This window comes from Triticum dicoccoides, chromosome 5A (assembly GCF_002162155.2).
Source record: "Triticum dicoccoides isolate Atlit2015 ecotype Zavitan chromosome 5A, WEW_v2.0, whole genome shotgun sequence".
Taxonomy (NCBI): Eukaryota; Viridiplantae; Streptophyta; class Magnoliopsida; order Poales; family Poaceae; genus Triticum; species Triticum dicoccoides.
Window position 1 is genome coordinate 44,957,167 of NC_041388.1, and position 16,803 is coordinate 44,973,969.

The 16,803-nt window shown below is 44.0% G+C and overlaps 1 protein-coding gene across 1 annotated transcript; it reads left to right on the forward strand.

Annotated features, from left to right (window-relative positions):
- Nucleotides 1-525: 525 nt before the first annotated feature.
- LOC119299142 (wall-associated receptor kinase 5-like) lies at nt 526-14,561 on the forward strand. The gene is made up of 4 exons (XM_037576408.1): nt 526-1,459; nt 6,447-6,491; nt 12,089-12,232; nt 13,360-14,561. The coding sequence occupies exons 1-4, from the start codon at nt 526-528 to the stop codon at nt 14,559-14,561; spliced, it is 2,325 nt and encodes a 774-aa protein (XP_037432305.1).
- Nucleotides 14,562-16,803: the final 2,242 nt, after the last annotated feature.

A 16,803-nucleotide genomic window follows, 5' to 3' on the forward strand; every position in this document is an offset into this window, starting at 1 on the left:
CTTCTAGTAAACAACATCTGGGACGGATTAACGTTTAGTGCTTACCTTGACTTGATTTGCACTAGTGTTGCAGACATCGCGAGGCATGAAAATTGTGAGGCTGCTATCATGCTACGCACAGTAGCCTTCGTCAGCCAATGTGTAAACTCCGTAGAAACGTTCGCCTTGGCCTGCCGTCCTGGTTTGTTAAGATGTGTTTACGGACCAAATTACCTTTGACTGTTTGAATGCTTCCGTTTAATTAGGCAACGAGGTCACACATAGATTAGAAATGTATTGTTGCCGGCCATTGCCCCTGCTGCCGGCCAAGTAGAGTGATGAATTAGATCGTAAATTAATTAATGAACAAGACCAGTTAGATTTTCGGGTGGAGTGCGTGTAGTTGTTTTCGGTTTTCCCACAAGTTCAGAAATGCCACTACTACAATTTTCAATTCAAGGACGCCCAGTGGTAAGTGCATGGGCTCGCCGTTGTATTTAAGAGAAGGAGAATGTGCGGTGGCTTAACCACCATATTGAACGAACAATGTCGCCGATGGCATGGATGTTGGTGCTAATGCTACTGCCATTAGCTGCATCGGCCTCTAGCGCCTTGGTGCTGAAGCCAGACTGCCAGGCGCGATGCGGCGACCTCGTCGTCCCCTACCCGTTCGGCATCGGCGCCGGCTGCTTCCGTCCCGGCTTCGAGATCGCCTGCGACAGGAACACGACGCCGTTTCTGCCGGATGTCACCTTCAAGGGCCACACCCCCGCCGAGCCCGTGCGCGTGTTGAACCTGAACGTGACGCCGAGGGCGCAGGTCCGGGTGATGCTGCCTGTGGCGCACGAGTGCGTCGACACTGCCCGCAAGGTGACCGCCCGCTTCGACGGCAAGCTGACATTCAACAAGTGGCGCGTTTACCGCATCTCCAACACCGCCAACGAGCTCTTTGTTTTGGGCTGCGACACCCTCATCTACGCCGCCAGTAGGCCGCGGAGGTCCCGATTCCGGCACGCGACGAGCGACCCCTACTCCAGTGGGTGCGTTGCCTATTGCAATAGCGCCCAGGACGCGCGGGACCGCAGGTGCAACAGCATCGGATGCTGCCACGTCAACATCTCGCGGTTGCTAAACAACACCAAGATGTGGTTCGAGAAATGGTCGCGCACGCGCGTCGACTCCACGCGCCCCTGCGACTACGCCTTCATCGTGGAGAAGAATGGCTACGTCTTCGAGACTGCCCATCTGAAGAGGAAACCGGAGCCGGACCCGGACAAGCGATGGAGCATGCCGCTTTGGCTGGACTGGGCCATCCGCAACCGCAGTAACTCCATGTGGTGCCCCCAGGCGGTCAAGACGCGAGAATACGCTTGCGTGAGCAAGCACAGCGACTGCGCGAATTCCACCAACGGGAAGGGGTACATCTGCAAATGCTCGAACGGCTATGAGGGCACCCCATACCTTATCGATGGATGCACAGGTAACAGCAACTCTAGTACATTCTCTTCTCACTAGTGGAGTAGCTATGGAAAAGCCATGATGGTCCAATAATGAAAATATTCATATAATTTTGTCAAATGTTTATTTAAAATATAAATCTACGCTATGCGTAGGCTACGCATGAAATTCGAGGTGGCCTTCCTGATTTTTACCCCAACTCTATAAAATCTTCCAATTTGAAGTTTTTGGCTTAAAAAGCCACTCTACCAGGTTCCTAACCAACCCTCCATACCTGTAATATTTGGAGCGTGCTACAAAAACAACACATAGGCTCCGTGTTTGAAGGTTGGTGAAGAGAATATTGACACCCGGCGAACTAAACCAATCAACCCGAGTTCAAGTCTTAGGTGCTCGCACATTTCCTAGATTTATTTCAGGTTCGTCCGCGCTATTGTATCTGCTATATGGCATGCCCGTGAACTAGGCATATGTGAAGAGGAACATTTGAGAACCATTTTCTTCCACCTCTGACCTTTGTACCAACGTCAATTGGCAGTACTCACCATGGCTGACCCATTCCGGTCCGTACCACACACCATGGTTCCCCCAATGTGAGCATCCTACCATCTGCCCTACCACCGCCATGACCTCATCATAAGATCTCGATGTGGGGCTGTCTCTGCCACCAATCCTCCGTTCCCTGACTTGTCGAGGAGGCTAGAGTCATGCACTGGCCATCCATCATTGCCAATTCCATCTTTAGTGCCATCTAGCTTCTACCTATGCTACATCTCTCACACCCGAGCTAAATCCCGTGGGTGACAAGCTCCAGATTCAGTTCTAGCAACTGTTCGCTCGGCAGAGCAGCCCGGGCCACCGTGTGCCACCTATAACCATTCTCCCACCAATTATGAACCTCTCTCGGCTTCCGCTCTTGCATTTGGCCAACTATAACCTCGACAATCAACGTTTCAACGATTTGCCCCAAGGTATATTTTCCTCAAATTTGTTCGATTTAGTAGTGTAGTATCTTGTAGATTCATGCATATGCTATATGATTCACTATTTGTCTGTATGCCAACATGGCTGAGGAGTTTTTTTTGATGATTCACCATCGTTGTACGATCACTACAACAGGAACCCCCTTCAGCAACACATCGATGTGTTGTTCTATGTCCATACATGTGTTGCTAGTGTCTACACCAACGGATTAATATGTGTTGCCGTTGGTGGCGTTGCAAGGGTCTACAACAACATATATACATGCGTTGGTAAACGGCCCGTAGAAGCGTTGTTAGAGAGCAACATATAGAGTTGGGCCCTAACAACAGTTCGCATGTGTTGCTGCCCTGCAAAAAACGATAACATAACACATCGTTGATATGATTAGAAGCTTTGCTAGATTGCATGAACAAGTAATGGTATTTTACATATTGCCTTCCAGTATTATGGGGATAGTGCATAGAAGCAACAGTATAATAAACAAAAATGTCTCATATATTAAATCAAATATGTTGCATTACAAAGACCATGATCCAAAGGTTACAAGAGGTGAAACTATCTAATAGTAGCCCAATTCTCGAGCTTGCAATCAACTATAATGTTTGAAACATCGATCAATACAATGACATTCTATTTATCTTTGCAATCTAGTAGCCTCTTTCGTAACCTTGCAATTGAAACTTGGGCCATGTATCATCAGTTTATCTTTGCAATCTACAAGAAGAAAAAAAGTATGAGAAAATAGGTTAACAGAGAAGTCAAATTTGAAGGAGGGCACCATAGAGTGGTTGAATGCCTTGACATTAGCAGCACTATACGCAGTAAAGTACTACCCCGCATCTGACAAAAACTTCAATCGTTGATTTCTTATGAACAAACCTGCTGTATGTCAGTTCAGTTCAGATAAACCATAAAGGGAGGATACTAATTAGTAAGAAACGAGGTACCCCCCTTAAAAAATAATCATGTTCTGACATACAAGAAACAAGTTTAAACTAAATAGAACTTGCATAAATCATAGAAAAACGGATTAAATTATTCGATTGAAAAGTACAGTGGAAAAGAAAACCTTTCAAGATTTTATTCCACAAGCAGTCTGTAGCATTTATGCTCCACATGGTCACAACAAAACTAAAACAAGTAGAGATGCTTAAATTAGTGATCATGACAGCAAGATAAAAAAATGGCCACTGTGTTAATGCCTTCGTACAACATAGATGAGTTTCCACATGAGAATGCAATGTTCGGATGCTATGTTTCTTTAAGAATTGTATGACATATAATGATGCTATGTTTCTTTAAGGAAACATTTGATTCCTATGTTTGATTTTCCTTGCTCTAGGTAATGTTCACAAAATATCAAAGTTAGAATAAGATTGTGAATAATTCAGGTTTGCAAAGATAAATGAACGATGGCCCCATCATTGCTCCCAGCAAAATAAATGAACTACATATTAAGCGTAAGCAACCGAAAGTGATATTGTTATGATATATTCAGTCCGTACAAACTATTGCCTGCTAACTGGTACAAATTTCTCTCAGAACAATAGGGGAGAGTCCAACTGAGCTATTATATGACAGTTCAGTTGAACACATTTCTTTAGACGAAATATCTAACTTTATTATTCACTTAAACACTTTTCGAACCGTATATAGCATAAAACAATTACAAAATAAAATTAGAAGCTGAAAATATTTAGAGGTAACGACAGGTACCTCATAACATGTCCGAGCTTGATCAAACCTGTTCTGAATATGATAGTATTGTCCAAGATTACACGAAGTTGTTCCAACGCTACAAGAGGTATGTAAAACGTGTTTTGTGCAGAACGAGTTAACATTGGGAATTTATATGAAATATCATAAGAATTGACAAGTGTACGCTGGAATGATGAGGATATAATATTTAGTTCTCTGCTGACACAAGTGTGCGCCATTCTTCCACTCATCAGCAACAGTACACACCGAGCAGGCATAGATGCATCACACACCATGTATTGGAAACATATATCCTATGCATCCCAGTATCCCACTATCTGGTCCAATTTAACCCTAAAAAATAGCCATATGTCAAAATGAACTGAATCAGAAAATACTGAACAATAATATGGAAAAGAAATCTAATCTCAAACTTACAGTACAGTATATCAATAGGTTCAAATGATTGCTCCAGGATTTCAATTGCTTCTAGATATAATGGTTCAGCTTTCTCGTACTCTTTGCCTATACAATTCCACCTGCAATTAATAGTGAAAATAGGGGAAAAAAGGAATCCCTCTTCAGGCAAAACCAGTATTTAAGAGAGGTTTATGAAAGCCCGCCACCTGACAGGATGTGGCCTGGCCTTATAAATTCATGTATCGAAACCATTGAGTGCCAATGGTGTCAAATGCAACCCGTACAAACCTAACATACTGGGAAAACACAGTGATACATGAGGTAGTTCAGTGTGTGATCTATCGATGCCAAGAAGTTGGGTCATTTAGAGTTGTTTGGCCGATGGATCTTTGGTGGTTACTGTGGCGTAATGGACATTCACTTGATAGAAAGCAAAGACTGGACCCTAATATCTAACCCCCTGCTAGAATTTACTTCTGTAGATAAAAGGGCCATGCCTTTTGTCTCGAGTAAATCTATTTGTGGAGACTGCACACTTGGTCTGAAGTCTGAACCATTTCTTCAGAGCATAAACCAAGCTAGATGAAAAAAAATACTCAGCTACATATAAAAATATAGATCAGGACAATCATTGCTGTAACGACCACTGCATCCTCCAAATTAAAATACAAAATCTTCTCCATTAGTCGTATTGAAGTACTAAGGAGGTTATGAAGATCACCTGTCTACTGCTTGGGTGCATAACACATACAGATTCTTCATGAACCGTCGGTGTGGGAGGCGGTAGCCGAGGTAGAGCAGGACAGTCGAAGGCGATCCGGCAGCAGCGTATGTGGAGACACAGAGGCAACTTATGCGGAGACACCGAGGTAGCGGGCCTATGAACCAGAGGAGGCGCAGGAGCAGTGCCCATGCTGACTAGGGTTGCTGTAGGAGCATGTTCAGGGGCGCGGAGGATGCCGCGGCGGCGGAGGATCCGAGGAGACCAACGCAGCCGGGTGATGACTGATGGCGCGGTTGGGAGGGCGCCGGAGCTAGCCAGAACCGGTCAGGAGCGGCGGTGTGGTGTTTGGGTGAGAGGAATCGGGGGATAGAGAGATGGCGTGGTATAGAATAAGGTGGAAATAGGTACGGGGATTATTTTTAGGAAACGGGGAGGTTAGAGTTTTCTAAGGCAACGGGGCGCCGGAGGTTAGCGCCAAGCGAGGGATAAGTGAGGGAAGTGGGAGGTTGACCAAAACAACACATCATCTCATCACCGTTGCTAGACATGCGTTGTTATATGGGTGTTCTTGTTGTAGTGGATCTTGATGTTGATTCATTTGACGAGGAGATTATGTTGATGGTTACTCCATGAATGATGGAAAGTGGGAGAAAGGCGAGTTGTGCAGGGTTATAGCTCGGTCCTTTGACATGCCACCATAACAGAGAAGTCGGCCCTGATATGCTCATCCTATATAACCTCTGTGTCTCTTCCAGCAACGGTTCTAGATGTCAGTATAATTGTTTTAGCACATTGACGAAGTCATGTAGTCTTAGGTGCTCGCATATTTTCTGGATTTATTACAGGTTCTTCCGCACTATTGTATCAGCGATATGGCATGCGTGTCAACTATGAGGCGTATGTAGAGAGGAACATTTGAGGACCATTTGCTTCCACCTTTGACCTTTGTACCGGCGTCGATTGGCAGCACTCGCCATGACTGATCCATTCCCGTCCGTACCAGACACCATGGTTCCCCCATGCGATCTTCCTACCATCAGCCCAACCACCGCCATGACCGCATGACAAGATCTCGATGTGGGACTGTCTCTGCCACCAGTCCTCCGTTCCCCGACTTGTTGAGGAGGCCAAAGTCACGCACGGACCATGCGCCATCGCCAATTCCATCTTTCATGCCATCTAGCGTCTACCTGTGCTACATCTCTCATACCTGACCTAACTCCTGTGGGTGACAAGCTCCAGATTCAGTTCTAGCAACCGTTCGTTTGGCAGAGCGGCTCATGCCGCTGTGTGCAACCTACAACCTTATATCGCCACTTACGAACCTCTCCCTGCCCCCACCATTGCATTCGACCAACGATGACCTGGACAATAAGGGTGTTTGATGACTTTCTTCAAGATATATTTGCCTCAAATTTGTTTGATTTAGTAGCGTAGCATCTTGTAGATTCATACAAAGGCCATATGATTCACTATTTATCTGGATGCCAACATGGTTGAGGAGTTTTTTTTGATGATTCACCATTGTTGGATGATCTTGATGTTGATTCATTTGATGAGGAAGATGAGGAGATTCTGTTGATGGTTACTCTACGGGTGATGGAAAGTGGGAGGAAGACGAGGTCTGCAGGGTCATAGCTCGGTTGTTTGACATGTCACCAGAATAGAGAAGCCGACCATGATATGCCCATCCTATATAACCTCTGCATCCTTCTAGCAACACTTCTATATGTCAATATAATTTTTTCAACACATTGACAAACTCATGTAGTCTTAGGTGCTCGTATATTTTCTAAATTTATTTCAAGTTCTTCCGTGTTATTGTATCAATGATATGGCATGCCCGTCAACTATGAGGCGTATGTGGATAGGAACATTTGAGGACCGTTTGCTTCCACCTTTGGCCTCTATCCGGGGTCGACTGGCAGCACTCACCACAGCCGTCCCATTCCTGTCTGTACACACACCGTGGTTCCCCCAATGTGAGCTTCCTACCATTTTGCCCAACCACTGCCATGACCTTATCATAAGATCCCGATGTGGGGCTGTCCCTGCCACCAGTCCTTCATTCCCCAACTTGTCGAGGAGGCCAGAGTCATGCACCGACAATCCTTCATCGCCAATTCCATATTTTGTGCCATCTAGCTTCTACCTATGCTACATCTCTCGCACCCGAGCTAACTCCCGTGAGTAACAAGCTCCAGGTTCAGTTCTAGCAACCGTTCGCTTGGCACAGCAGCCTGGGCCGCCATCTGCCACCTACAACCTTCTCCCACCACTTATAAACCTCTCCCTGCCTCCGCCATTGCATGTAAGCTATTGAAACATTCTCCGCGCAACGAAGAAATGTAGTTAGGTTGATGGGATTTACTAGTTCCCAAAAGCTGGCCACGACACTCTAGGTGGTTGCGTATGGCACTCCTGCATATTTGACCAATGAGTATCTTTAAATTGTCGAAGATACAATACCTAAGAGCATGAGACCGTTTTCTGAGGTTGCAATCATGGTCTACACAACAGAGTATTTTGGGGCACCCAATGCTGATGAGACATCAAGACTTTTAGCAACAGGTGAAGTATGAGGCTGACCAAATATGCTTGGGAGCATTGACTGCATGTGTTGGAGCCGGAAGAATGTCCCTGCATGTCATGGACAATTCACCACACCTTGCCAGGATCCAACTTTTATCCAGGAAGTGGTTTCCTCTGATGACTTGTAGATTCACCCTTGCTACTTTGGCATCATGGCTCTCATCATGACATCAATGTCTTGTAGGTATCTAATCTTTTTGCTAGGCTAGAAAGTGGTGATGCTCTGACATGCAACTTCAATGTCAATGGGCATGATTATGACCAAGGCTACTATCTCACCCATGGCACCTATTCTTCATGGTCAACATTTTTCTAGACAATTTCAAGTCATCAAGGTAAGAAAAATAAACTCTTTGCCAAGTGTCAAGAATGAGTGGAGAAGGATATTGGCGGAGCATTTGGGGTGTTGGGAGCTTAGTTTGCAATTGTTCGGGGTCTTGCTCGCTTCTGGGACAAGAATACCTTGGGAAAGATTGTGGCATGTTGTGTGATTCTAGAAATGGTCATCGAGAAGGAGTGGGATGCATAGTTGCTACTATAGTACGAGTTGTTGGGCTTCCCTAAAGAGGAAGAGTGATGTATCACTAACCAAAGTATTTCCCTCAGTTAAGAACCAAGGTTTAATCGAACCAGCAAGAGTTAACCAGCTAACAACATAAGTAGTACCTCCACACGAAAAAATAAAATACTTGCACTCAACTTGGCAAGGGGGTTGTCAAGACCCTTGTCTTGTTAGTTACAAGATTAAGAGCAAACATATGGATAAATAATGGTATAGTGAAATGGCAAATACTAAAAGCAAATGAAGAGGCAATTTCTTATTAGAAAGTATTAATGGAGAATGGACCCGGGGCCCATAGGTTCACTAGACGTATCTATCTCAAGAAAATGGCATGGTAAGAAATTACAGTTAAAATTGACAAGAAAAAGCAATCTTTATGACTATGATCATTAATGGCATAATCTCATATAGACATTACGTCTGTGATAAGTAGACCATTAAACTTACTAGCGTCTACTATTAATACTCTACCCCAAGCCCGCTATCCAGCATGCATCTCAAAACATTAAGTTTATAAGAAACAAAGTACTACAATAAGCAAGACATAATGTAGACAAAAAGAAATCTAGCAATAGGGTTATACCCCGTCGTTTTATCCTTAGTAGCAACAATACAATATGTGTTTTGTCCCCATTCTATCATTGGGATACAATACATCGCAAGATTGAACCCGCTACTATGCACCACTCCTTCTGAAGAACTACTCATCACTCTTGGCCAGAGAAGACAAGTAGATCGGAAAGCATACATAGCTACTTAATTATAAAGCAAAGAAACTTCAAAATATTCAATTGGATTTAAAGAATAATCTGATCACGATATCATAATTCATCATGTCCCAACAAACACACTGTAGGATTACATCAAATTGATCCCAATCGCACATGGAGAAAGCGAAACATGGTATTGAAGATCGAAAAGGAGAGACATAACCATCTAGCTACTACTATGGACCCATAGGTCCTAAAGGAACTACTCACACATGGTTACGGAGGCAGCAAGGTTGATAAAGAGGCCTCCGACAATGGCTTTCCCCTCCGGCAGAACTTCGGAACAGGGCTTTAGATGGGATCTCTTCGAAACAAAGGCTTGCATGGCGAGGAAATTCTTCTAGAGGAATGACAGATGGTTTTCGTATTTATAGGAATTTATGGAGATGGAATCGGTTCAAGCCGGTTCCCATGGGCCCCACATGGATAGCTGGCGTGGCCACCCCTAGCCGCACCACGTGTCCATGTGGCTGCTTCTTGTCTCGTCTCCCGAAGCTTCCAATGTATCTTGTGGCCCCAAAAAAATAATGTTAAATCCACAATGTATTTTGAACTCCGTAGATATTGATTTCTTGCAAAACTAAAAATAAGCATAAAAATAGGAACTAACACTGGGTACTTAAATAATAAGTTAGTCCATAAAAATAATATAAAATGCTATAAAAAGTATATAAAAATGATAACATAATAGCATTTAACAATAAAAATTATAGATACATTCGAGACGTATCAACAGTGGACTAGGACTAAGGCTATGTTGGCCAAAGTGTCAAACCTCGTAGGAACCCATACCACATTTAGGTTTTCCTTGAGGTGTACCGGATGACTGAAGACCCGAGATCTCATGACGAGCTTCGTGAATATCCCAATTAACATCATTGGAAATTACATGGCAGATAGTGTGCTTACATTCATTCAATCCTAATTATTAGTTAATTTGGAGTATTTGCTTCATCGGATTATCTGTTGTCTTCAGATTATTTATTTTATTAGGTTATTTTTTGCAACCATACCTTCTTATTTTGTTTAAATTTGAATTTAATTTCCATGAACCTATTGATTTGAAATTTTACTGAATTGTTTGATATCAAAAGATGAAGAGTTTGAATTTCTTTGATGTGATTGAATTAGGATAGATTTTATATGCACACAAATAGAAGAACATAAGGGTAATTCATTTGAGGACTCAAGTTTGGGGAATTTGACTTTGATCATTGCCTTTCAACCTCCAAAATATTTGGAGAGCGCTGTTAGAAATTTTGGAGGCCATATTTATTGGGAATTGGTTAGATTGTTGTAAGGTCCCGACCAAGTCGGTGCTAAGAAACCTAAACATGATGCAACTCAACTCAACTCTCAAATTTTCTCACCTTCCAGCGTCAAATCAACATAAGTTGTGACCACATGATACATGGGGTTAGATATCTTACATAGAATCGGAAACATAACTTGTGGAGCAGCTCTACATGGCTTTAGAATGGTCCTGCTATTTTTTTAATTGTTTGAGAGTCACCCTTCAACTGGAACTCTAGGTGTATTTTCATTAGCCTCTCTCAATCCAGCGTTTAAACCAGACTCCAAGACTAAAAAGTTTACTTAGCACCAACGTTTGCCTCATGTTCTAAGGACTAAATCAATTATTTATTTGCTTTGCTAATGCTCGAATGACGTTGGGTCGCGTTAGGATTTACCTTTTCTTTTTTAAAGGGCGTCAATTTCTAAATATTTTTACTTTTCCCCATCGGATCATAATCATATGGCTCTAACACACTGACAAGAAATAAGAACTTCTCACTCGCCCCCAATTTTTATAATTAAATCTTTATTGTGCCTTTTTGTCTCAACTAGATAATTGTATGTGTGTTGCAGTGAGAGTATTAATATTCATAGTACATTAGCTCATGATTTACATGCCCATATTTATGTGATCCTGTAACGAAAGAATTTTATTTGGAAAACATTTATTGGCTTACCATGGAATCATAATCATATGGCAAGTCAATAAGAGGTGGGGCAGTTGAGCCATTTTAAGGTAAAATGTGTGGAAAAAGTCAAAGAAGGAAGGCAAATTTCGAAAGAGAAAGAGGGAGTAGGAAACTTAGACGAAGGATGAATACTGAGAGCGAAAGTGCCTTTCTGCTCCCGAGCTCATTTGAGCTCGGTGAACAGTAAAATCCAAAAAAAATCAAAAAAAAATCAAAAAATTCCAATTTTTTTTTGGGAGAAACATTGACAAAAGTTCTAAGTGCTTGCAAAAATTCATCATGAAATCACATTCCTGTAAAGCGTGGCAAAAAAAAAAACAAATTCAGTGCTCCTAAATGCTTTTGAAAGTAGCTTTTTCAGAGTACTGATTTTGTTTTTTTTGCCACGCCTTCTAGAAATGTGATTTCATGGCGAATTTTTGCAAGCACTTAGAACTTTTGTCAATGTTTCTCCAAAAAAAATTTGGATTTTTTTAATTTTTTTTGATTTAGTTTTGATTTTACTGTTCACCCGAGCTCATTTGAGCTCGAGTGCAGAAACTCCGCGTCCGAGAGCGAAAGTGCCTTTCTTCTCTTTGAAGTACTAGAAATTCTCTCTCTCTCTCTCTCTCTCTCTCTCCTGCAAAAAAATATTAAACACGTATTATAGACACCGATAGGTTGACAAGTTTCCCGAGGTGCTATTCAGAATTGACTCATCTCTTTTCTTATATTTAACCTACACACGAACACATACATCTGACTCCCACCGGAACCCATGTGTTTACATGTGCATCTACTAATAAATCTACTTTGTGGTGGAGCATGATGAAGGTTTTTTATCACAACAAGCTTTCAGCCATGCATGTTGCCTTCTGTCAACCAAGATATAGATTGGCATGGTCAACTTGGCTTAATGCTTTCCTGTCTAATGTAGATATCAACGAGTGTAAGAAGCCAGAATTATATCCATGCTTCGGCAAGTGTACCAACAAGGATGGATCTTTCGAGTGCACGTGCTCAAAAGGACACGAAGGAAATGCCAGCAAAAAGCATGGTTGTGTCAAGTCTATAAAGACAGGTGGGCACCATTGCTTCTTACTTTCAATAGGATCAACATGTATATAAACTATCTTGGATCAAGCACACCATTTTAAAAATTAGTAATTCCTCCTTTTCCAAAAAGTTATTTTTAGGTTTGTTCTAAGTAAAACATCTTTAAGCCTAATCGATTCTATATAAAATATACCAACATCTTCAAGGATGAAGCAGCTTCATTAGACCAGTTTTGACATATGTTGTCAATATGTCTATATTTTGTGTCATAGATGTTGCTATATTTTTACAGGTTTGGTCAAACTTAGTAAAGTATATATCTTTGAAATCATAAAGATACTAACATTTTGGAAATGGAAGAAGTAGGTGAAAAGACATTGTTCCTTCTCAACCGTATTTAGCAACCCCCTCTTGTTGTCTTCAATGAAAACAATATTATCATAGTTAGTTCTATGTATTAGCTCATGAATAATAAAAATAGAGTATGTTGCATGAACAATAAGCAAAAAACATTTATGCGGTGCAGATAAAATTCAGATTTCTGCTAAGAAATCTAGATTAAAAAATATAATATTTCAAGTGGAAACAATCCCTATATAAACTAGTTTGAAGCCACAATTATATAAGCATGGAATGCCACCATTTTATAGAGAAGAAAAGGACTCTATCAGTAAGAATTTTTTTAGGTTGCATAGAAGGAATAATAATAATAAAATTATTAGAATATATGTACGATTAAATATGAAATGAAAATATATGTTTTTTACATTAGTAATAATAGATAAATACATTCCAAAAGTTTGAAATAGAAGCCAACATTCTCTCTCGTTACACATAATCTTATCTGCATCCTTTCTCATGCGACTCATATGGGATATTGGTTAGTGGTTGGTTAGCGGACTTACATGGGTTAAATATTTATCCCTCCTATTAGTTGGGTCACTTAGATTTGAGACATTTTTTGTGTTAGATTTTGATCCTTTTGAAATTTGAATCATGTGTAGTTAGTTGATTTTTCATTCAATTGGGTGATACCTCTCCCCTTACCAAGACTTCAAACCCTAGGTCCAACCTCATATCTATTCATTTAACTATTGTTGAGTTATGTCACCATAGACCCTAATTACGTGTCAATCATTCTATTTTTTGCAGGTTTAATCATTGGCCTATCAGTTTCTAGTGGCCCAACTATTCTAATTTTGCTTCTCACCACAAAGATAATAATCCGCAAGCTTAAGAATCAAAAGGAACAAAAGTTGAGACAAAAGTTCTTCAATCAAAATCGTGGACAATTGTTGCAAAAATTGGTATCTCATAGGTCAGATATTGCAGAGCGGATGATCATCCCTTTAAGGGAGCTAGAAAAAGCCACAAACAAGTTTCATCCAACTCGTAAGCTTGGTGGTGGAGGGCATGGTACTGTATATAAAGGAATTTTATCAGACTTGCATGTTGTTGCAATCAAAAGGTCAAATATTGAGGTCAAGAGTGAGATTAATGAGTTTATAAATGAAGTTTCCATACTCTCACAAATCAATCATAGGAACATTGTAAAGCTTTTTGGATGTTGTCTCGAGACAGAAGTCCCTTTGTTGGCTTATGAGTTCATTTCCAATGGAACCCTATGTGATTATCTTCACAAGAAACCACTAAGATCACTACCTTGGCAAGAAATATTAAGGATTGCATTAGAAATTGGTAGAGCCCTTTCTTACCTTCATTCAGGCCTTTCTGTCCCCATAATACACAGAGATATCAAGTCCACCAATATACTTCTTGATGATGCTTTGACAGCGAAGGTGTGTGACTTTGGAGCTTCAAGGTACATTCCTAGAGATAAAACAACAATTACAACTGTGGTGCAGGGAATGTTAGGATATTTAGATCCTACATACTTTTATTGTGGCAGGCTAACAGAAAAAAGTGATGTTTATAGCTTCGGAGTTATTCTTGTTGAGTTGCTTACGAGGAAGATGCCAATTACACGTAGATCCTCCTCAGGTGATGGGCTAGTTGCACAATTTGTTGAACTACTTGCAAAAGGAAAATTGGTAGACATACTAGATCCACAGGTAATGGAGGAGGGAGGTAGCCAAGCTGAAGTGGTAGCTTCTCTAGCTATGTCGTGCACAAAGCTAAGGGCAGAGGAGCGACCAACCATGAGGTCAGTGGAGATGACACTAGAAGCACTTCAAGGACCCAAAGAGCGTTTTCGGGTTCAGGATGGAACATATGAGGGGAGTTATTCAGCAATGAGGTATACATCACCAAGAAGAAGTACAAGCTTAGAGAAAACGAGCAGACAATATAGTCAAGAAGAAGAGTTCGTGTTGTCCGCGAGCTACCCTCGATAGTCTTGCTTACAGTTTACATGTGAAAGATCTTCTATATATAACATGCACGTGTGTTGAGCATGTTTAGGCACTATGTGCTTTAATTTGTTGTTGCCTTAATGTTATGAATTTAAGCAAAATCTATCAATACTGTCGGATTTCGGGTTCCGGCAGACCCTTAAGGTTCAAACTTTGGGGTGCGCGCAAAGATTACGCCTTCTACCTCTCCGTCTCGCAAAGATCTAGACTACTGAAAGAACTGCACAAGAGACTCAAGGTTTATACTGGTTTGGGCCACCGTTGTGGTGTAATACCCTACTCCAGTGTTTGGTGGGTGGATTGCCTCTTGGGGTTGATGAAGATGAACAATACAAGAAAGAACAGCCTCGCGAGGGTCTGCTCTTGGCGGGGGCGATGAACTGCTAGGAGGAGTTCAGTCACCCTTCTCTCTCTCTGATTTCGATCGGATCCCCCTTACCCTGTGGATGGCTGGTCCTATTTATAGAGGCCCTGGTCCTCTTCCCAAATATCGAGCGGGAAGGGAGCCAACAATGGCGGGCTAATTTGAAGGGGGACAGCAAGTATCAGCTATCCTGACAAAAGTAGTCTTCGCCTGCGCAAAGCTCTGGTGATGACGCCGTCTTGGGCTCCACGATGACCTCCGTCTCGTAGTCCTCCTGGTCTTGGTCTCGTTGCACCGAAATGGCAACCTTTGCCTGATGCCTCGGTACTCCGCGGCTGCGCTTGCTCCCTTTGCACCAAAGAGGAAAGGAGGACGCTGCGCGGGCTGGCACCCGCCTGACGCCCTGAGTCGTCATGGCTTGCGTCACGGGCTCCTCGTGAGGTACCCCGCCTTGATCTCTCCGCCTCCTCGTGAGCCAGCCTGATGAGGCCGCGCCTGAGGAAGCTCCGCGTCGTCCGCCCCGCGAGGCTTGGCCCCTCGCGAGGGTCTTGAGTCTTGTGTTGATGAAGATGGGCCGTGCTGGGCCCCCTTTGAGCCACGTCGCAGGCCGCAGGCAGGCAAGTCTGGGGACCCCCGTTCCCAGAACGCCGACAGTAGCCCCCGGGCCCAAGGCGTGCCCGGACTTGGCCGTGCTGAGAGGCGAAAGGGCAAGGGCGAAGCACCGCGGGCCCTAACAGCCTGCAGCCTTGGGCGCGGCGTGGCGGTTGATGGGATGTGGGCGTCTCCACTTCCCCATGACGCCTCGGTGATCGCGCGGGTTGGACAAGTCCCTGCATGCAAATCGTGTCATGATTACCTGCGATCGTGGAGGCCGGCGGTTGGCCTTCGCCGGCTATAAGTACAGAACTGCGCGTGCCCTTCCAGTCCATCCCTCCTTGCTTCTCCTTCTTCTCGATCCTTGCTCCGTCTTGCCGCGATGGCTCCGATTCGCCGGTTCTCTGCAGCGGAGAAGGGAAAGGCCCCTCGAGAGGGACCAGACCCGCTCCCGCCGAAGAAACGGCTCGCTCTTCGCGGCCGGGACGAGGAGGACCGTCAGGTGGTGTCGAGGCCTCGGTGCGAGCGGGCTCCGCCGGGGTTCCCGCTTCCCTTGTATGCCCACATCGAGGGCCTCGAAGGGGTCGATGCCGATCCCCGTAGTCAGCACCGTCATCGGCGCCGACAGGTCACGAAGGTGTGGGTTGTTCCTCCAGGGGTCCATGCCGAGGGCTCCTCCCAAGAGTTCGTGCTCCACATCGCCATTCCTCTCTAGTATTGGATCCGCCTGCCTCCCTTCTTCGCCTCCATCATCCCGCAGGGGGAGCCCCTGGAGCTCTGGCTGCAGCATGCCGGCTGCAGCACCCTTGCGACCGAGGCAGAGGTCGTGGTCGTTGCCCCGGGCGAGGTCTACATGACTCGTGGCTAGAGAGACATCACTCGGGTTTGCAGGGTAAGGGGCGTCTTCGCGGTCCACTTGGAGTACGATGGCGCTTCGGTGATGTTCTTCAAGGTCTTCGACGCGAATGGGTGCCGGCTAGAGTGTTGCCCCGGGAGAGGTGGCCAGGACCTCGCCATGGTGAGGGCTAGGCCCGTCGACCGCTCCCTTGGCGGCTCTGCAGGCGACGGAGGCGCCGGAGGATCCAGCGACTCCAGCAAGATCTTCGCGACTCCGGAGATGAGTGACGACAGCTACGAGCCCACGAGCCGGCGCCGCTCCTGGAGCAGGGCGGGCTCGTCTGGCCGTCGCCGACTCTGATCTGGATGGGGTTGGCGCCGGCGCTTGACGGCCCACTATTGGCGATGGCATCTTTTGCAGGAGCGCGT